The 21539-nt window shown below is 53.7% G+C and overlaps 2 protein-coding genes and 1 long non-coding RNA gene across 7 annotated transcripts in view; 2 read left to right on the top strand and 1 right to left on the bottom strand.

Annotated features, from left to right (window-relative positions):
• The first annotated feature begins 1071 nt into the window (after positions 1 to 1071).
• GPR4 (G protein-coupled receptor 4) lies at positions 1072 to 11555 on the top strand. 4 transcript variants are annotated; one of them, XM_039866223.1, is made up of 3 exons: positions 1072 to 1132; positions 5478 to 5579; positions 7779 to 11555. In XM_039866223.1, the coding sequence occupies exon 3, from the start codon at positions 8620 to 8622 to the stop codon at positions 9706 to 9708; it is 1089 nt and encodes a 362-aa protein (XP_039722157.1). In that variant the 5' UTR covers positions 1072 to 1132; positions 5478 to 5579; positions 7779 to 8619; the 3' UTR covers positions 9709 to 11555. The 4 variants fall into 4 exon arrangements, with proteins under 4 accessions (XP_039722157.1, XP_039722156.1, XP_039722159.1 ...); XM_039866222.1 differs by having other exon boundaries at positions 5478 to 5591; XM_039866225.1 differs by lacking the exon at positions 1072 to 1132 and adding an exon at positions 2041 to 2739.
• On the bottom strand, positions 7193 to 13833 carry LOC120605305 (uncharacterized). The gene is made up of 2 exons (XR_005653601.1): positions 13654 to 13833; positions 7193 to 7478 (listed from the first exon to the last, which is right to left on the bottom strand). It is a non-coding gene; the product is annotated as an uncharacterized LOC120605305 (long non-coding RNA).
• Positions 13537 to 21539, top strand: part of OPA3 (outer mitochondrial membrane lipid metabolism regulator OPA3) — a 65594-nt gene continuing 57591 nt past the window's right edge. For both annotated transcript variants that reach the window (XM_039866228.1, XM_039866227.1), the window contains exon 1: positions 13537 to 13756. In XM_039866228.1, the coding sequence (XP_039722162.1) occupies positions 13615 to 13756 (142 nt within the window). In that variant the 5' untranslated portion in view covers positions 13537 to 13614. The remainder of the gene's footprint in view (positions 13757 to 21539) is intronic.

Here is a 21539-nt window from a genome sequence, read left to right as displayed (position 1 = left end):
CAAGAATGAATTCTCAGAACCAACCGATGAAAGGCATGACGACGATAATAAAAACAAGCAGATACGTCGGGAGCACTCACCGGGCATGTGTTCACTCCCTGAAAACCATGTGCATTGCACACCTAATTGTGCACCGGTGTTTTTTTAATTTAATTTTTTTATTATTATTATTTATGCCTACCGCACCTGGTCTTTCTAGGTGGTCTCCTATCCAAGTACTAACTAGTAGTAACCAGGCCTGACCCTGCTTAGCTTCCCAGATCAGACGGGATCGAGCTTGTTCAGGGCGGCATGGCCGTAGATCATGGACCGTGGTTCCAACTGGGGCGCGAACCCAGATGCCGAAATGACACTCCTCCTAGGGAGGCAGATAATTAGAAAAATATTAAGTGAAATACATAGAACATGAGATGATGACGAGTTCTCTGGAGAAAAATAAACAGAGCAGGGGAAAATGGCGTGGGGGGAGGTCACGTTTTACAGACTTGATAGATCCAACACCTCAAAATGATATCCCCATGACAAAGGGACTAGGGTGCGACCCTATAGCCAGAAGAGGAAACTGAGGCACGGAGAGGTCAGCAGCCTGCGGTCTGGCCGAGAGGCAAGGCTGGAACCGGAAGCCCCGAGACTCCTTCCAGGGGGTCGCTTCCCACACCCCTCTGTTCTCTCCTTTAGGGGGTGGGGGGCACGTAATGATAGGAACGTTAATTACTTAGGCTTGGAGTCTCGATGGGGAGGAAGTGGCTCGGCCGAAGGTAAGTCGGTGGGGGAGGGCTTCCCCCCCACAGCCCGGGGTTTGGTCAAGTTGGAGGTGTGGGGTTGGAGAGAGGGTGAGCAAAGGGGTTAATGAGGCGGGAGCCTGCAGGCTGGGGACTCTGCAGTGGGGAGGGGGTGGGGAGGCGGGTTCCAGCCGCAGGTGAGATTTCCCTGGCGTTGGAAGCCTTTAGCGGGTGACGGCTTATAGAGGTGAAGGGGGAGCGACAAAGGAGGGGTTAATGGGGGCGGGCCTGGCCGGGGCGGGGCCGCGGCCGGGAGGAGTCGCCACCCGGTCCCCGCGCCACCGTCGAGCCCAGACCCTGCAGCCGCAGCCGAGAGCGTCGCCGGCCGCCCCGTACAGCCTCGCGCGCAGGTAGCTTCGGATCCCTCCCGGGCCCGCGCTTGTGGTTCGGCCGCCTCCGGGCCGCGGCTCCCCGCATCCCCGCCCCGACCCACCGGGGCTTCGCGCCCCTGGGTCGGCTGCCTGGGTCTCCCGCGCCGTCTGGTGCCCGCCCCTCTCGGGTGCTGGCTCTGCCGGCGTCTCCGTGGGTGACTTCGTCTCTGGTGTGTCTCCACGTCTCTGCCTGTGTCTGATGTCGGTCTATCCGCTGGCCCTCTTCCTCTGGCTATGTCTCTTCCTCTCCATCTCTGGGTGTCTCTGCGTCTGTTTCTCTATCTCTGCCTCTCCACCTCAGTTTGTCTCCGTCTCTGTCCCTCTCTGTCTCTGCTTGCCGCCCTCTCCCAGCCTCCCCAGGAACTCGGTCCCCGTGGATCTCTCTCCATCTCCACATCCTTCTGTCTCTGCGCATCTCTGGCCTTTTCTCTTCCTGTCTCTGCGTCTCTCTCGTGCCTCTCTCCCTGTTTCTCTGTCCCTGTCTCTCTGTATCTTCGACCCCAAGCTGCCACCTTTACCCCGTCCTCATCTCATCCCAAATCCTCGCCCATCTCCAGAGCTTTCCTCTGGCCTGAGGAGCAGCTTGGGAAGGGGGTGGGGGCAGTAGGGTTGCCACCTGGGGCAGGTGGACTCCGAGTGACACCGTGACCCCAGCACCCTTTCACACAATCACCCCAATGCTCCTGAGGTCCCACCCATCCCACCCTCTGATTTCAGGAATTCCTGGCTGAGGGGTGGACTTCCTCCCACTTCCTCCCTTCCAGGATTTGTCTGGATCACTATGTTAACTCCTTCCTGCCTTGGCCTCACCCTCCCTCCTCCAACTGGACACCCCCCACCCCAAACTCCACCCCTAAGCCAGGCTAAGGGGCAGCTCTGTGGTTTTGGGAGGCATCCGAAGAGGGATGTGTGTTGTGCACTCATGTAGGAAGTGCCCTGGGGGATTTGCTTGGGGGCAGATAGAGATGATGGGAGTCACAACCCCCAATGTCCCCTCTGGGGCCCACCACCAACCCTACTCTTTCCTGAACCCACTGAGAGGGCGCCCCGCTTCCCCCAGCTCTGCCTCTGTTAATGAACTTGACTTCAGGTTTGGGAAGGTTTTCCTTTCTGGGGGGGGGGTCCCAGTAAGAGGAGATGAGAGAGACTGGTGGGGTGGCTGCCAAACTCTGGGAATCACATAATCGAGAAGGCTTGAATGCGAAGTCTTTAGATAGAAGGGCCCAGAATGTGAGGGCGATTGGCGGAGAGGCCTGGGAATGTTCCATCCTTGGAACCAAAGTTCCTCAGGGTATTCGAATCTTCAGATCCAGAGAGATTTATGCTAGAATCTTGGCAGTTTTCAGCATTCACAGCTGTGAGCTCGAAAGGGCTTTTGGAGCCATCTAAGCCAAAGCACCCGCTTGACAGATGGGGAAACTAAGGCCCCAACAGCAGAGGTCCCCACAGGGAGCCAGTGCCAGGCTGGGGCTTGGGACTCTACTTCCACGGAAGCCCAAATCCAGCGATCTGACTTCTTTTGCTGCCACTAAGTCCGAACGATTTGGAGAAAGAGGTCCTCACGGGGACGAGGGAAGAATGCTGGGGTGAGCGTGCGCAGCTGGGACCCAGAAGGCAGCGTTTTGGAAGCAGAGAAAATATTCTAAAACCATAATGGTGGCAAGGGAGAGGGGACAGGGGCTGGTCTGGGTGGAAGGTGAGGAGTTTCAGAGAGAGAGGCAGGGAAGTGGGGTGGGGAGCAGGGTTTAAATCTCACCCGCCTCTGTCTCCTGACCCTCCCCATGAAGCCCACTGCTCCCTCGGGACAGGGCCTGTAATTTGGTTTGTGTCTAGACAAATAATAACTCAGCTGGTGTGAGCGAGCGGGGAGGGATGAGGCCAGGCCCTCTGGGCAAGGGGTAGGGAGGCAGCCTGGGCCCCTAGTGTCCCCCACCCCAGGTGGTGAGAATTTAGGGGCTAGATGGAGGTGGTGACTCAATGCCCACCCCCCACCCCCCACCGTGATTTCTCGGTATCTCAGAATTCTGTATGATCTTAGAACTCCGGGCCACTGGAAGGTTAAAAAAACAGAATAAATGAGAGGCGAAAAGGATGTGTGGGGTTCACGGTACATAGAGTATGTTCTCATTTGTGTTAAAAAAAGGGGAAATACGTATTCATGTTTTTGCTTGGCAAAGATAATAATCACTGAGAGTTTAATAATAGATTATGAAAGTCGTAGAATGTTAAAAAAAAAAAATCATAGAGCGTTCTAACAATAGAACTTTCGAATCTTGGAATGTGAGCCTCCTGAAATATCGGGTGAGGGCACGGAAAGCCACAATGATAATAATAATAGAACAGAAAAAAGGTAAAGCTCTAGAATGTGGCAATAATACAGTGGTAAACCGTGAACTGGACTAACAATAGAACCTGAGGATTTGAGAACGTTGGATCTAGAACATCAGAGGGACGGTGTCAGGACCCTGGTGTCCCTTCCCGGTGGTGTGGGCGTTGGGGGAGACGGGGACCTTTGGTGGAAAAGGGGAAACTGAGGCCCAGCGGGGCAGTCAGGGTGGCCTAACTGCCCCCTGGTTTCCGCCTGCCGCCAGGACACCAGGTGGGGAGCGAGGCACAGTGATCGTATTTCGTCCCCTAATGAGCAGACCGGAGCTGGCCAGTCCCCTGGGGCTGCCGGGGGCAGGGCGGGGAGCGGGGGAGCCAGGAGAGGGGGGAGCCAGAGCCCACGAAGGAGGGAAGTGGGGAGAGGCAGCCCGGTGGCTTCTGGAACGAGGCTGGTGAGTGAGCAACGGGCGGCAGGGATGTGGGGGGCTGCATCGCCTCTCCCTCTTGTCTTCTGAACTCTCCCCACTCCCTGGTCCTTTATCCTTGCTGGGTTTGGGGGCAGCTTCCAGACCTAGGGACTTATCTGGCCTGGGCAGCTGAGGCAGAAAGTGGGGGCCGGGGTTTGAAGCCCCTCTCGTCCCCCCCACTATCGCTCCACACTTGGGCTTATCTCTATCTCCTGCCCCTCTGGGGAGGGGCCAGCAGGGACCAAAGAGGGGGGCCTGTGGAACAGGGGGAGCTTCTGGTGGGGGCTGTGACATTCAGGGATCGAGTCCCCAACGAAGCCTGAGGAATTGAAGAGGGTCTTGACGCTGGGGGCCGTGGGCCTTCAGGCGACAGAGGGTCTCCCAAGACACCACAGCCGTTTGCTTTTTTCATGGTGAGAAAAGTCCACATACCTGTGAGCAGGTTCTCCAGAGGGTGTCATGTTCAGGGGAGTGAAGCTCTTCAGCTGAGAATGACAGAGCTCCCCCATCTTCCCACATCGTGTGACTCAGACTACTGCCTTGCCCCTCGGGGCCTCGGTTTCCCCACCTGTACCAGGAAAGGGGCAGAAATAGCCTCTCACCCATAGTCGTCGCAAACAGGCCTGCTGCACTGTGGAATTCGAAGTCTGGTGCTCCTGTGCTGTCTTTTGAGGGTTCGGTGTGAGTAGATCTCAGGCAGCGGAGAAAGAGAGGGTGGTCTGAGTGCCCCTCCCCCATGCCCAGCACCCCCAAGAAGCAGGTGCGTTGAGGAGGAGGGATGGGATATGGGAGAGGTGAGCGTCACAACTTTTTCCCCCTCGAGGAAATCGGCAGTGGAAAGTGTATTTCCTTTGGCTTCCAGAAATTAGTCTCCTGCCCCTGTGCCTGCTCCGGCCTCAGCCGAACCCCAGGGGTCTCCGTAGGGTGGGGCGAAGAGAAATCCCAGCTCTGGGAGCCACCTCCCACTACGAACCGGGTTTCCAGTCTCAGCTCTCCGGTGCTTGTGGCATAGTAATAATTGCTCCAATACCACATAATTTATAGATGATATCACCAAGCGTTTTTATACCCGACGTGACGCGTATAAAAGTTGTACACCCCGTTTATAAGAAGGAGAAACGGAGGCTCCTGAAAAAGAACTAATTCCCTCCATGTCCCAAGAAGAGGGGGGACAGAGGGGACCTAGAGTCTGAGGGAGGGGTGAGAGGTGTTGTGGTTTTTGGGGGTGGGGCGGGGTCTGATTTGAAGGGAGGGACTGGATTGTGCTATTCCAGCCATGAAGGCAGCTGTTCTGAGGACCCCACAGGGGGAAGGACGCACCTAGCAGGATTGAATCTTGACTTTTCGAGTCAGTTATGTAGCATAGTAATAATTGTGGCATAGTAATAATTGCCCTTTTCGCTCCCCCACCCCCACCTCTTTCTCCGGGACCCCACAGAGACTTATTTGAGCCTGAAGTGGGGGGTGGTGCTGCCTCAAGGGGAGAGGGAGCCCGCGCTGGGGGCTGGGTTGACCAAATTGTGTTCCTTCAGTCCACAGTCATTTACTGAGCACCTACTGTATGCCCGGGAGACAGCGGTCAACACAAAGAGACTGACCTACTGGAATGTCCGCTCTAGACAGACAAAGACAAGGTACAAGGACATGTGAGTAAAGCGCCGGGGGGGTGGGGGGGTGGGAAGGACTCTGAGTAGCAGGGGCCTCCCTGAGGGGGTACAGGAGGCAGGGGAGCTAGTCCTAAGGTCTGAAGGAAGAACATTCCAGGGGGAGGGACAGTAAGGGCTCAGGTTTTGAGACTGGAAAGAAGGTCATTGGCCTTGAGCCCGCTGGGGCAGGGGAGGGGAGGTGGGCAGGAAAGTCAGGCCCTGCCTTGTCACTTGGGGCAAGGAGCTGAGATTTCACCCCAAGGCCCGTGCGAAGCCCTTGGAGGGTTTCAAGCAGGGAAGTAACCAGAGCTGATTTCCAGGTTGGAGAGACATTTCTGGATGCAACGTGAGAAGTGAGGTGAAAGCAACCAAAAAAGCAGCAAGGAGGCTACTGCAGGGGTCCGGGCAAGCGAGCGGTGATGGCGGCACCGAGCAGGCAGTGGCAAGGGTTTCAGACATGCACAGGTTCAGGGTTTGTTGTGGGGTTCGGCAGAGCCAAGAGGACTTTCCTGTGGAAGGGGGCTCGGGCCTCTGGGAGGCTTCCAAGGACCTGCTGTGTGGTCGTGGGCTTATCCCCTCCCCTACCTGGAGCTCAGTTTCCTCATCTGTCCAATTGGCTCAAGTGTTTTCTTTTTTTTTCTTTTTTATATATTTTTTCTTTTTTTTTCTTTTTCAATTACAGTAGACACTCGATGTTATTTTATATTAGTTTCGGGAGTACGGCATCGTGGCTAGCCATCTGTCAATTCACGAAGCGATCCCCCCCCAATTAGTCTAGCCCTCACCTGGCATCACCCACAGTTACTACGATATTATGGACTACATTCCCTGTGATGTACTTTACATCCCCATGACTATTTTGTAACTGCCGATTTGCACTTCTTAATCCCATCACCTTTTTACTCAGCCCCCCAATCTCCCTCCTATCTGCAACCAGTGGTTTTCAAAGTGTGTCTCGGGGCTTCTTCAGAGGCGCCCCCTGATTTCACAGAGAACACAGAGCAGCGTCTCCCTGTCACTGTCTCAGACAGGGCTCTCAGCTAAGATATATATTTTTAAGCCCATAATATTAAACCCGTGCAAGCCCCTTGGCGCGATGGTTTCCTAAGATACCACAGATTCAGGCCTTTGCTTCCCTTGTCTCCGGGGCTGACGACGGTCATGGGCTTGGTCCATGACTGTCCTTTGCCCTGTTCTTGCGGGTTTTCCCAGGACCAAAGGAGAGGGGTGGTGACAGGCCTGAGGTTCTCACTGGGAAAAGTCAGAAGGGAGGAGGCAATGAAGGCAGTGGTCCTTGAGGGAGGAGACCGCAGGTCTTGGTCCCGGGCTTGCCCTTGCTCCCCGACCTTGATGGAGTCCGGCAGCCCCTCCTCCTCTCATCCCTTCCCCCCAGCGCTCAGCAGCACTGGTCCCCAGTCCCCGCTGTGAGCCCAGGACCTCTCTCTGTCCAGTTATTCTCCAGTGAAAACGGAAGCACAGGCTGGAGCAAAGGGGGCGAGAGCCGAGGTTTCCACGCTCCTGTCATCAGGACCTTGGACAGGTCTCCGAATCGCTCTGTGCCTCAGTTTGTCAAACGAGGGGGAATAAACAGTGCTTTCCTCACGCGGTTCAATAAATTTTAATGAATTTATACCCGTTAAAGTGCTTAGAACAGGGTCTGCTATGAAGTAGGACTCGTAAGCTCCAGCTGTTACTATCACCATCGACAGTACGGTCCAGAATGGGGTGCCCCGGGTTAGGAGTGGGAGGCTGGCTCCAGCCAGGGTTTCGGTTCTGGTTCCATCACTGCCTTGCTGTTGGCCCAGGTGGAGGAAGGGAGAAGTCCAAGACCACACAGCAGGTCCCTCGTGGGAAGCGACCCAGCCTCTCTGGGCCCCTTCTCCATGTCTGTGAAAGGACAGGATTCACTTAATCCGGCATTTTCCAAAGCATGACAGGATCCTTGGGCTGGTTTGACACGGTTTCTGGAAGAAAGTTCTAAAATCTGAGCTGGGTCATTATTTTAACGTTAGGCAAGTACATCTGACACCTCGAGTCTGTGTTTCCGGAGATCCGTTTTCTAGAATGGGGCTCGGTGTCACCTCGTCGGGGTGTCCACCCTCTGCAGCCTGTGGGAGTTAACGGCGAGGGGTACGGGGCGAGGGGGCAGTCCGCGACTCCCCTCACTGCAGGCCTCTCTCCCCACAGGCGTGCAGAGTCAGCTGTGACCCGCGAGGTGGGGCCACCTCCTCTCAGCCGCTCAGCCCCCGGGAGGACCAAGCCGGAGTCCCTCCCCAGCCCCTTTCAAATCCCAAATCCCTCCCCATCTACAACCTTCCTCTGATCTGGCTCTTACTCACCTCCTTCCTGTTTCTGAAAAACTCTTCCCACGTTCCCCAGACTGAGGCCTTCCTTTCTGTCTGCGCCCCCCGCCAGGACACCTCCTTTTTGGTCATTTCCTCAGCGGCTGTTTTACTTATTTTCTCCTTTCTTCCCGGGGCCCTAGGAAACGGCAGCGCCGCCGCCCACATCGGCTGGTCTTTACGACGAGCCCTGTCCCATTTCGACACTATCCTATATGTTTCCTCTGTCTTCTAGTACATTCCACCCCACCATTGCTTCGGCACGGCCATACTTAATTTCTCCTTTCTGTACAGATAGCTCCCTCTCCCCACGGCCCACTGATGCCTTCGTCCCTGTCTCTGTAAACATCCCCTTCAGCCAATGTTTGTGTTATCCCAATAGTCCCTCGTTTATACTCAGACTGGGTCTATAAACACCCCCTTGATGAAGCTCTTTGTTAATCCCTCCCAAACCTCCCTCCTGTTGTAATTCTATCCTGCCTGGCCCCTCTCAAGCTTCGCCCTTTCCTGCCCGACCCCCGGCCCAGGATTCATAAGCAACCTCATCTCCTCCCTGTGGACCGCCTTCCGCCATGTTCCCCTGAGCCCACAAGGAGGGGGCTCAGGAGGCCCGATGGCCTCCCGCCCCCCACGGCCCCACAGCCCCCCCGGGCCAGGGGAAGCACCTGAACGCCCGAGCGCCGAGAATGGGCAACCGCACGTGGGAGGGCTGCCACGTGGACTCTCGCGTGGACCACCTCTTCCCGCCATCCCTCTACATCTTCGTGATCGGCGTGGGGCTGCCCACGAACTGCCTGGCCCTGTGGGCCGCCTACCGCCAGGTGCGGCAGCGCAACGAGCTGGGCGTGTACCTGATGAACCTCAGCATCGCCGACCTGCTGTACATCTGCACGCTGCCGCTGTGGGTCGACTACTTCTTGCACCACGACAACTGGATCCACGGCCCCGGCTCCTGCAAGCTCTTCGGGTTCATCTTCTACACCAACATCTACATCAGCATCGCCTTCTTGTGCTGCATCTCCGTGGACCGCTACCTGGCCGTGGCCTACCCGCTGCGGTTTGCCCGCCTGCGCCGCGTCAAGACGGCCGTCGCCGTGAGCTCCGTGGTCTGGGCCACGGAGCTGGGCGCCAACTCGGCGCCCCTGTTCCACGATGAGCTCTTCCGTGACCGCTACAACCACACCTTCTGCTTCGAGAAGTTCCCCATGGAAGGCTGGGTGGCCTGGATGAATCTCTACCGGGTCTTCGTGGGCTTCCTGTTTCCCTGGGCCCTCATGCTGCTGTCTTACCGTGGCATCCTGCGGGCCGTGAGGGGCAGTGTGTCCACCGAGCGCCAGGAGAAGGCCAAGATCAAGCGGCTGGCCCTTAGCCTCATCGCCATCGTGCTGGTCTGCTTCGCGCCCTACCACGTGCTCCTGCTTTCCCGCAGCGCCGTCTACCTGGGCCGCCCCTGGGACTGTGGCTTCGAGGAGCGTGTGTTCTCAGCCTACCACAGCTCGCTGGCCTTCACCAGCCTCAACTGCGTGGCCGACCCCATCCTCTACTGCCTCGTCAATGAGGGCGCTCGCAGTGACGTGGCCAAGGCTCTGCACAACCTGCTCCGCTTCCTGGCCAGCGACAAGCCCCAGGAGATGGCCAACGCCTCGCTCACCCTGGACACACCACTCGCTTCCAAAAGGAATAGCACGGCCAAGGCCATGGTGGCCGGCTGGGCGGCAGCCCTGCCCACCCAGGGGGACCAGGTGCAGCTGAAGATGCTGCCACCGGTGCAGTGAACCTCAAATCGTGGAGCCCCCACTCCTCACATCCGATCCCACATGCCCTTTCCCCCCCTCTGCCAGTATATGCAAATTGTATGTAAATAAGGCTGTGTTACCATTCACGAGAAGAAAACAGAGAAACGATGATGATGAGGCTGGCGGGTCATTGGTCAACCGTCATCCTCCACCATGACCCCTAACAATTCAGGTGAACTGCGTCCAGCCCTGTGCTCACTGGTGCTAGTGACATGGTGGCCCTGCCCTCACGGGTCCCCACTCTAGTGGACAGTGATGACACAGAGTGTGAAAGCCTCGGGCAGGGGAGGCCAGGGTCTGAGGGAATCCCAGGGACATCTGACCCAGTCTGGAGGTCAGAGAGGGCTTCCTGGAGGAGGGGACTGGTGAATTAAATTTCCAGAAGGTCAAGACAAAAACAGAAAAAAGTTAGGTTTATTTCCAACAAGGAGGTGAAAGTAGGTGATTCAAGGGGAAAGTGGAAGGGGAAATTCACTGAGCGTGGAGTGATCGCTTTTGCTTTTGGGAAGCCTCCGGTCACGTAGGGGAGAGAGACCAGGACAGAGCAACTCCAAGTTTCTGGATAAACAGCATTCTCCAAGTCAAGAATGAGGAAGAAGAGGGAACATGTCAGAACCCAAGTGAAGGGCAATCAAGGTCGACTGGCTGGAGGCGGAGTGAGCAGGGCAGGCTGGGGAAGGAGGCGTGGAACCAGGGGAAGGATATTTATTCATTCATTTGTTTAAGATTTATTTGTGCCTATTGTCTTCCCTATGCTGGCAGGGGATGGGGATACAACAGTTACCAGGACAGCCCAGGCTGCACCTCCACGGGGCTCATGGTAAAGAGTAAATAAAAATGAATATGATATTTGCAACTGGAAAAATAAAGCCAATCGAAGGGACGGAGAGTGACATGGAGTGTGATCTAGATGAGGTCAGGGAAGGGCTCACTCAGAAGGTGGCATTTGAGCAAAGACCAGCAGGAGGCGAGGGCGTCGGCCCTGTGGCTGCCCGGGGGAAGAGCATTGAGGGAACAGCGGGCGTGAAGGCCCGAAGGAAGAGAGAGCCTGAACTTTGAGGCACAGCATGTACAGCAGTGTGCGGTGCAGATGAAGTGTGACAGAAAAGGGAGGTCCCCTGGCAAGGGGACAGAGGCCCATCTTTTGAGGCTTTTTAAGGCCTGGTGAGGACTTTGCCTTTTACTCTGAGATAAATGAGAGCCACAAGAGGAGGGATGTGATTTGACTTAAATGTGAACAGGATCTCGCTGGCTGCTGGGGAACAGAACGGGAAATTAGGGCAGCAGCTGGGAGCCCAGTGAAGCGGTGACTGCATTAGTCCATGTGAGAGATACTGGCGGCTGGACCAGGGTGGGCGGTGGAGTGAGCAAGGGGCAGTGGTCAGCTTTGGGATTTATTTTGAAGAAATGATGAGAAAAGCACAAGGACCTGTGGGATTGTGCAATGTGAGCCTCTTGCCCATCCTGAGAAAAGGGTGACTGGGAGCCTGAGCTGGAAAGACCTCTGGGAATGATCCCAGGCCCTATTCCAGGGCGGTCACCGGAGAGCCCAAGTGATTAGCCCAGGGTCACACAGGCGGTGAGTCAGCTGGGGCCACCCTGGGCTCTCTCTCTCTTCCGCATCTATGCGTCTGTTCCCACGCCCCAGAATGGCCAAGGCTGCCTGCCATGGCTGGTATCCCCCTCCCTCCCTGGCCGCCAGGAGTCACCAGAAATGGTCTTCATTTATAACCAGGCTGGAGAACAGGAGGAAGGACTCAGATCTACACAGGCTTCGCCCCTCCTGATAGGTCACTTCCCTCTCTTCCTCCCCTGTGAAGTCTCCAAGCTCCTATGATAAGATGCAATGATCTCTACACACACACACACACACACACACACCCTCTCCCTTGCCCCAAAGTTCCCAGAAGGTTCCTGGAAACCCTTTCAGAGAAATGAAAGAAGGAGGGAGGAGGATAAAAAAAAAAACAAACTTAAAGAGAGAAAATGGTTTTGTATGAGGGGGGTTACTGAGATGCAGGAAGTTGGGGCTTTGGTGTTGGGGGGAGGGAAAGGAGGGGAGCCTGGGATCTGGGGGCCCTCGTTATTTTCTCATCTCGTTTCACGGCCATAAAGCTACTGAGATGGAGATGTAGGGGGCCAGACGCTTTGAACACAGTCACCTCAGAGAATCGGATAAAAACTTGCACATTATCCTTCCACCAAATACTCATTCCCATTCATGCAATAAATATTTATTGAGCACCTACTGTGTGCCAGGCACTGTTCTAGGAACCGAGGAAACAGCAGTGAATTATACAGGAAAAAAAAAGTCATGTACAAGTTTGGAAGTTTCCTAAATCCAGCATGGGGGACCTCAGTCCCCCAGTAAGTCTTTGGGCCCCAGGGTTACTCTCTAGGGATGAGGAGACGACTGTGGGCTGCCACTCAAGAAATCCCAGGCTCAGCTTCATCCCGGCGACCTTTGGAATATTGGATAAATCATTTTCATCCTCTAGTCTCAGTTGGCCAGTCTGTAAACTGGGTTGGTACCAAGTGGATGTGGACCTTGAACAGGCCCCAAGCTCCCTTGCAACTTTAGTCTAGAAGGGATCCTGGGGAGGGGTTCTTTTTATGGTCTTGGCATTCTTAGTATATAATTTAGAATATCTGGGTTCAAACATGCCAGTGCCATCATTACGGATAAAGAAATGGAGGTCCGTCAGTGCCTGACACTTGACAAAAGATGGTCGGGCAGTCGGGGTGGAAAGCCCAGGGTGCCCGACTCTACATCCTGAATGTTCACTTCCTCCTGCATACCACTTATCTGTGCTCCTGTCTTCTCTCCCTCTGCTTCTCCTTGAATCTCTCAATTACCCATCAGCACTCCACCATCTAGAAATTTCTCTCCACCCCTTCCTGATCTTGTTTATATAATTTTACTCCCTGCTGGGTGAGGGAGGACAGTCTGGGACATGTTCTTAAACTTCTTCCTGAGTCAACTCCCTGGGGGCCCTTGCCCCCAATGGGGCTTGAGAACGAGTATGATTTTATTAGCCAAGATGCTGGGCTATCAACTTCTGTTGATTGGGGAACCTCCTGCCAGCCCCCTGTCCCTCTCTGGGCCTTTTTCGGCTACTTGGGAAGCGGCTGGATTAGCTGCTTCTGGAGATGAAATACACCCTCATGCTAGGGCTAGCAAAAATGATGCTAATACTTGTACGGTAATAAAGACTGTTTATTGAGTGTTTACTATGTGACTGGCACCACTCTAAGCACTTGGCATAGTTCACTATCTTTCTACATTCGAGATTCGCATGCAAATCTCACATAACCCAGTAAAGTAGTGAGTGCTATTATGATTCACATTTTGCGGACGAGAATACCGATGCCCAGAGAAGTCAAGTCACTCGTCCAGTATATCACACAGCAAGTAAATGACGGAACTGTTATCCCAAACCAGGTCTGTATGACTAAATGAGAGCTTTCTCGCAAACACGGTGAGAGCTCTAATCTGCGGGGGTAGGTGTATTCGGGATTCATTAGCCCTAATTACGACTAAGGGCCTCATTTGGGCGAAAAGGCCATCTAGGTACGTAACGTCACGAAAGAGCGCGGTGACACCAGCCACGCGGGCGTGGGAACCCATCCACGTTCCAGCGAGCTGCCGTTTAACCGCATCGCCCTCTGACCGCCTCGCTTCCGCCGTACATTTGCATATTCAGCAAACGGACGCCCGGGCGTCGGCGATGACGCGGTGACGTCAGGGAGCGCCCCTGCATTCTCCCCCCCAAGCGTACGCACGTACGCAAGCACGCACGGCGATGAGCGGGCGGGGGAGGAAGGAGAGATTGGAGGCGCCCCGCCCAGTCAGCAGGGTTGCGCGTGCCCCGTGCGACCGCCAAGATGGTGGTGGGCGCGTTCCCTATGGCGAAGCTGCTATACTTGGGCATCCGGCAGATCAGCAAGCCGCTTGCCAACCGCATGAAGGAGGCCGCCCGCCGAAGCGAGTTCTTCAAGACCTATATCTGCCTCCCGCCGGCTCAGCGTGAGTCTGACCCCATGTCCCTCCAACCTTTCCATTCTCCAACCTCTCTTAGGTGGTTGCTCCGGGTTCACGACCAATCACAGCTCGAACCGGCAAAGTCTTGCAGCCAATAGGGAGGGTTCCTGGGATAAGGGCATGCGGGTAGTCCAATCGTAAGGACGGGCTTGTCCTAAGGGGTGGGGCAGGGCGCCCGCTCCCATGTTGAAAATACTGGCCAATAGAGGAAGAGAGCGCGTGGAGACTGATGTCTAGGCGAGCCAATAGTGTGGGGGACGAGAGTAATTTGGGCGAGGTATTCCAGGCCAGAGTGGAGCTAGGGGCCGAGCCGAGGAGGGACCAGACGGGGTCATTTGCCAGGCCATCCTTTGGTGCCTTAGCTTCCCTAACTCCAGCTCGTGCCTCAGTTTTCCTCCCGTCTGGGAGGTGGGAGGTCCTTGTACATCATCCGTTTAGGACATCGGTTTGCCCCAGTTATACTCCGGGGAGGCCTGGCTTAGAAGTGTGTCTCGGGGCGAAGTTGGGGTCCGGGGACGTGGCCTGGGAATCTGGTAAAAGGGTGGTTTTAACCAGAGCGAACATTCATTCATCTATTCATTAATCCAGTGACACGTCGTGTTTATTCGTCCATCCATTCAGTAGACATACTGTGCTGGCGCTTTGCTGAGTGCTGGGAGACACACTCATGACCCGTCAAGCCAGAGTGGTCAGGGTGGTGGGAACTTCGGATCTCAGAGAGGCCATCTGATCCAGGAGCATGGTGCCAGGAAGGCTGTCTAGAGGAGGGCAGCCCGAGCTGAGATCTGAAGAGCATAGTACACACTCAAAACAACGAGCTACTTTTAAAAGACGAACTATATGCTATAGGCCTATGTCAGCAGAAAATAAGGACATTTAAAGTAATTTGCTGGATCAGAGAACCACCATTCATCTATCCACCCATCACTTCATTTAGCTAGTATTTTCTGAGCATCAGCTCTGCCTGGCCTTGTGCTGGGCAGTGTCGGTGAAACAGCAAGGTTCAAGCCACCTCAGTCTGTGCCCTCAAGGAGCTCACAGTTTAGTGGGGACAGACCCATCCTGCAAGAGTGATGACCTAAAATGAGCAGAGCTGGGATGGAAGAACCCACTGGACGCCTGACCTGGCTTGGGGTTCAGGAAGGGCTTCTTGGCAGAGGAGACCTCTGAGATGGAACCTGAAGGGTGAGGAGAGCCTCACCAGACAACATGGGGACAAGGATGAGGGTGGGACACGTACGAAGGCCAAATGGTTAAGAAGAATACACGTTTTTTTCCTTATAAGTTTGGGTGTTTAAAGTTTGCATTCCAGGGCCTAAAATTCTTAATCAGTTGGTGTTTGGTGAACCCTCTGCCAGTGCTGCACGTCTTAGATTGGAAGAGTGTTGGATTGCACGGTTACCAAGTCCTTTCATGTCACCTATCTCATTTTATCCCCATGTCATGGAGGGGAAATGACTTTCCCCAGTTTATAGAAGAGAAAACGCAGGCCTTGAGACAAAAGTGAATTGCTGAGGTCGCACGTGAGTTTGTGCCAGAAGCAGGACTGAAATCCCGCGCTGTGGATTCTCAGAGCTGGTTTCTGTTTCCTGCCACTGCCTTGTTCCCAAGCCGTGATATGTCTTAGCACTGTGGTGTACAAAGTGGTTTCTCGAGTTAGGCTGACGTGGGTTCCATTCTGGGCCCCACCCCTTCCCATTTGGGTAGGTTGGGCAGGTCACTTAACCCCTCTAAGCTTCAGTTTCTTCTTCTGCAGAGTGGGCACTGTATAATAGGAACATTGAATGGGCATGCACTTTGTACCACAGTGTGTGGTAAGCACTTCACAGGGCTTCTAGCATTGAATCCTCACAAATTATTATGAGATTGATACTGTCATTAATCCCATTTTGTGTACTGTATATTATATATGCATTCATGCTATGAACAATTTTTATATTGTGAGGAATAAATGGATATACAGTGTTAAGTCAGAGGTTGGCACTAAATTGTGGCTATTGTGTACATGTGGATACAGCAGAAAAGAAAAGGCAAAAAATCTTGTCCTCGGGGACCTTAATTCTCGGGGTAAGGGGAGCCAGACAATAAACAAAATCACTAATTAAAATATTAAGTATATTAGATAGTAATAACTGCTTTGGAGAAAACATCAGGGATACAGAAGTGTTTGAAGGCAGGAGAGAGTGAGCGTGGCACGTTTGGCCAACAGCGAGGCCATCGTAGCTGAGCAGAGAGACTAAGTGGGGACCGAGGGCAGAGGGAAAACCAGTGGTGATAAGAAGGGCGGGCAGATCATGCAGGGCCTGTGGGCAAACACATGCATATGGCTGTATTTCAATAAAACTTTATTTACAAAGGCAGGCAGTGGGCAGGATTGCTGAGCCTTGCCGTAGATTAAAGAATACCAAAGAGGCATGATAATCAAATGCAGTGCATGATCCTCGAGTAGACTCTAGATTAAAAAAAAATAATAAGCAGTACAAAGGGCATTTGGGGGACAATTGGAGAAATCAAAATATGATATAGTTACCAGTACAGTTGCTAACCATAATCACGTATTTTTGCGTATTGTGTGGCCCACAAATCTAAAATATTTACTCTGTGGCCCTTTACAGAAAATGTTTGCTGACCCTGCTCTGTAACAGCGTCCCTGTCCTTTCTCGTTTTTCATGACATTGACATTTGGAAGAGTCCAAGCCAGTTGCCCCTTAGAGTGTCCCACAATCTGGAGTTTTCTGATCGTTTCCTCTGATCGGGTTTCCCGTCGAGCATCTTTGGCAGTAACACCACAGATTTGCTGGTGTGTCCTAAGGACATCACCTCAGGGGGCTCCTGCTGTCCGTCATTTGTGACGCTAACTTGGATCCGTTGGTTAAGGTAGTGAGCACTGAGAGAACCTTTCCTTTTCCCCTTAGTAGTGAATAACCAGGAGATTTGTTTGGAGGGTAGAGCCGCAGGATTTCCTGTGGATTGGGTGGGACATGGCAGACTGGAGGAGGGGCAGGTTTCACAGAAAGGACCAGGAGCTCAGTCTGGGACAGTTTTAGCTGGAGATGCTATTAGGTGTTGGAGCACACTGACTTTAATCTTTACACTTCTTTTATTGTGTTGTTATTATCTTAACACTGCTAATGGTCCTTCGCTGTGGCCCCCAGCCTGTGTGATTAGAATTTCCCAGAGCCAGTAGCATCTTTGTGCTCTCCCAGATCAGGCCTCCCGAGCTGACCAGCAAGCACATCTAGTGACTGTGCCTTTGGCTGGGTTCGCTCAGCAGAGTAGGCCCGGCTGTGCATGTTCTCACAGGAGAGGCCGGAGTGGTAGGTGCATCTGCCTGAGGGAAGATCAGCAAATCCCCAAAGCGGAACTCATTGATGATGCATGCACTATGTTGCATGTCGCGGAGGCAAGGATCTTTTTAAACAAAGATTTCCAGGGGAGAAATAAATAAAGGAGGTTGATGTTGCCAGGCAGGTTGAGGCAGCTCTTGCAAAGGGCATTTGCTGACACTTCCAGAGGAGCTATGGGATGTCTCAGGGCAGCTGGCAGGTTCCAGCTGGTTTCTGCTTATCCCGTCAGAGCATGCTGGTCCTTATTGTAGTGTAGCACTCACAGGCGGCAGCATCATGCCCCACTTCCGCCAGCGGCCACATCCCAGTCCCTAACTTGTTGAGTATGTTACCTTACACAGCAAAGGGGGCTTTACAGAGGTGACTAAACCAAGGGTAGCTGGGTTTCTCACATGGTGACTCAGAGCTCCCAAAAGCCAGATTTCCAGGAGGGAGGAAGCAGAAGCTGCAGGCCATTCACGGGCAAGGCCTAGAACAGCACTGTGTCATTTTCCCCACATTCCATTGGTCAAAGGCAGCTCTGGCACAGACCAGAGTGAGTGTGGGTGGGATCTGTACGGGGAGCGATGTGGAGGGTCACCAAAGGCAGTCTGCTACAGAGTGGTTGCTCTTGGATTTGAGTCTGGGCGTTAATTATTAGCCGCGTGGCTTTGGGCAAGCAACCTGACCTCTCTGAGCCTTTGTTTCCATGTTGGCAGATGAAGGTGGTAGTAGAACTCACCTGAGGATGCAGGAAGCAGCAGGTGTCAGGGCCTGGCTCATACTGAGCATGCGCATCTGGTTGTCGGTACTGGCTATGAGCACGTACAGAATTTGTTCTTATCATATGTTCTTATCAGAAGAGGCTAAAAACCTCCTTCTGCACTCAGATCCCTGCTTTACTGTTTACTAGTGTTCTGGGTAAGTCGCTGTGCCTTTCCATACCTCGGTTTCCTCCTGTGTGCAGAATAGCACTCACGTCATAGGTGAGATGGGAGGATCTGTTGCTAGCACGAATACCCTTAGCACAGGCCTGGCACTTTCTGAGTTCAGTAATCAACAGCGGAGCCGGGAAGACAGGCCTCTGGGACTGGGCTGCCTGGTGTGAGGGCCAGGTCTGCCACCTTCTCCGTGACCCCAGGCAAGTTATTTAACTTCTCTGGGCTTCAGTGTTGTTATCTATAAATTGGATTGCTCGGTTGATTCCACGAGTTAATATCCGTAAAGCATTAAGCAGTGACTGGCCTTTAAGTTGCTACATAAATGTTTGTGGAATGTATAGAAATGTCAGGCATCGTTATTATTTTTATCATCATCATTTTAATGCTAAACCGTGTAGCGCTATCCTTCTCAGTGTGCGCTCCCGGGTCTCCCGTCACGGCCGAGCAAACAGTACCTCAAGCCCCTAGAACAGGGGTCCCCACCCCCGGGCCGCGGACTGGTACCATTCCGTGGCCTCTCAGGAACCGGACGCACAGCAGGAGGTGAGTGGCGGGCAAGCAGTCATCCATATTTGTAGCTGCTCCCCAGCATCAGGATCACCGCTTCAGCTGCGCCTCAGATCATCAGGCATTAGATCCTCATAGGAGCACCGGCCCCTGGTGCCACAAAAGTTGGGGACCGCTGCTCTGGATGGTGTCGTTCCTCTTCCTCAGTCAGCCCTCACGAGCTCATGTCAGGCGGAAGGCTCTGGGCTTTCGCGTGAACATTTCTCACTAGCTTGGGGCGTTGGTTTTGTTTGTCCGATCAGGCGCTGGGATTGGAGTTATATTTCTCAGTAAAAAAAAAAAGTGACAGAGTCAGCCAGAGAGAGGACAGTGTGGCCGAGGAGAGAGCCTCCTACTACCTAAAGCTTCATAAACTGCTTAAAGCATCCTTTGAAATGAGTGGCGGTACCAGCAAGAGAGAAAAGGGACTCCTCCCAGAGCGAGGAGAGAGCGAGAGCCAAGCCGAGGAGGGGAGTGGGCCCTGGGGCTGCCTGCCACCCCCGGACGGGCCATGCCGTGGGAAACCTGGCCCGGGGACCGACCGCCTCCCTAAAGCGTGTCCTGGCAAAGGCGTCCCATTGGGAGGGGTGAACCGGAAAAACGCAGCCCGCGGAGGCACATGGCCTGAGGTCCAGGCGGAGACCGAAGGTCGCCTCTGAGAATTTGTGGCCACTGACTGCCCCTCAGGTGGGTTTGGGCCTGAATTACTCTCTGAAAGGGCCTGGAAACAGCAGGCTGGAAATAAACTCGGGTCTGTGTGCCCGGAGCACCCGGCAAGGACGGGCAGACCCTCCCCGGAGGGGCGCCGCCCCGCCCGCGGCGTGGGGAGCTCCTTCAGGCCGCCCCGGGCTCATGGGAGCGCAGGATGCGGCTTGCCGCAGCGTGCAGGGCCGGGCACGGCAGGGCAAGGCAGGGCCTGCACGCACTGCGCCTCCTGGGATGGTCGGATGTGGAGGTCAAGTGCCCGTGTTTATGTGTGAAGAAGGTAAAACAGGAGGGATGTAAAAAACATAAGTACAATAAAAAGAAATAACCAGGCAGTTAGAGAATGAACCAGGTGAAACTTTGAGAAGTGACCAGTACAGCAATTGACATTCAGAGCTTAGTAGAAGAACTAAAGAAACACCGGATTAAACACAGCTGCCGAGAGGACTAGTGACTGAAAGGTGGCCCATCCGAAGGGGCAGAAGGGAGCTCTGTGGGCCGCTCCCCTTAGTTGCCCAGGAGCGCCACCTGCAGGCCCTGCTCGGACCCACCTGGGACATTTTATTTTTAACATTCTCCAGAGCATTCTCGCGTGCACTAGTGTTTGAAAATCACTTCCCTGGAGTCTGTGTATCATCCCCAGAGCACCAAGTCAGGTATGGTGACAGCGGGGCTGCTGCCAGTGACCTCCAAAAGGTTTCATTATGCTCTTCTGTGCAGGAAATATTTTTCGTGCATTGTCCTCTGCGTGTGTGTATGTATATGGTTATTTAGCAGTCACGTATATTTAGCTTATGATACTGCAAATATAGTATATGCATTTAAAAACCCATAAAAATTAAAAGCGTTGAAATTAATATTTTAAAAATACAACGTTTATTTTATCTATATACGGACCCGCCAAATATTTTTGCTCTCACTGAACGTCGTCTCATCCAGACATTGTTAAATGCACAAGCGCAGCCCTCTGTGAGACCTGCTTTTGGCATTCTTCGCGTGTAGCCGTCACAGCTGGCAGAGACGTGACTGCACGGGGATCCAGACGAGCGCAGTGTGCTGTGGGCTGCGCTCAATCCCTCTGCTCATTTTTCAGTCCCACCCTCCCATGTGGAGGCATTTGTTGGAATGTGCTCATGCCAACACCGTTAAGTCTTCAGTCCTGGGGTTCCGAGCCAGGAGTCTTTAAGAAGCCCCTGTATGAGGGCTGGTCGACGTGCAGCCTGAGAATGAGAGTCTGTTTGCCTGGGCTGCATTACATTGAGCGGGCAGGAGAGGGTGCCCGTGTCACTTCCAGCGTCTGGGCCTCATCACATCAGTTTGTGCTCATCTGTGATGAATTGAAACCCCAGCCAATAAATCTTAATCGAATCTTAAATCAATGATGTTGTTTATCGTTGGTGGAGGAACGTGGCACTGTGGTTGGTTTGGTGGCTTGGCGATGTCATTAGGTAACCTGAGGATTCTTTCTGTCTCTACCATCTTTGTATTCAGGCAGTAACTCTGCTCACACCTTGGCGTGATGGCAGCTGCCTGCTGAGAGGCGCATCTCGGTAGTGGACCTCAGTGTATCTGTGCGCCTCGTAAAGCTCAATTTCTTCCCTCCTCCTCCTCCTCTTCCTTCCTCCTTTTCCTCTTCTTTCTTTTCTTTCCCTTCCCTCCTCTTCCTTCAAAACATAAACATAACCAGAAGTTCTGGTATTTTTTTCCTGTGCCCCAAAGAAGGACCTTGTCCACCCCTCCTTGAGACTCCGTGGTCAGTTCCTTAGAGGCCCACCCCGATGTCCCAGCCACCCCGATGTCCCAGCCACCCCGATGTCTCAGCCACCCTGATGTCTCAGGCAGGATGTGCCTCTGCCCCTGACTGGGGTCTTACCCCATTTCCAGTTTCTTGGCTCCCCCTCTTTTCCTGCTGCTCAGGCTCCAGCTAATCTCGCTGCAGACCCCTAAGCCTCCTTGTAGCTGGTGATTCGCTCAGAGCTCCCTCACCCCCCTCTTCCCTAAGCCGTTCACTGGCTTCTAGACCGTCATGGGTCCTGCCTTCTGAGCATCCAGCCGCAGCAGCTGCCCGCCACTGAGGGCTCAGCATTCCCTGATGAGTGCATTGCCATTTTTTATCTCTGATTTTTTAAAAATCGAATTCAATTCTATTTTACTTTTGGGTTTTAGGGTTTTAGGGTTTTTTTTTCCCTCCAAAGTTTTAAAGGGGACCTACTGAATTTACAAAATATATGTTTATTGCAAGAGAAAGAA

Source organism: Pteropus medius, unplaced genomic scaffold, assembly GCF_902729225.1.
Source record: "Pteropus medius unplaced genomic scaffold, Ma_sr-lr_union100, whole genome shotgun sequence".
Lineage (NCBI taxonomy): Eukaryota > Metazoa > Chordata > Mammalia > Chiroptera > Pteropodidae > Pteropus > Pteropus medius.
This window is presented reverse-complemented; position numbering and strand designations above follow the sequence as displayed.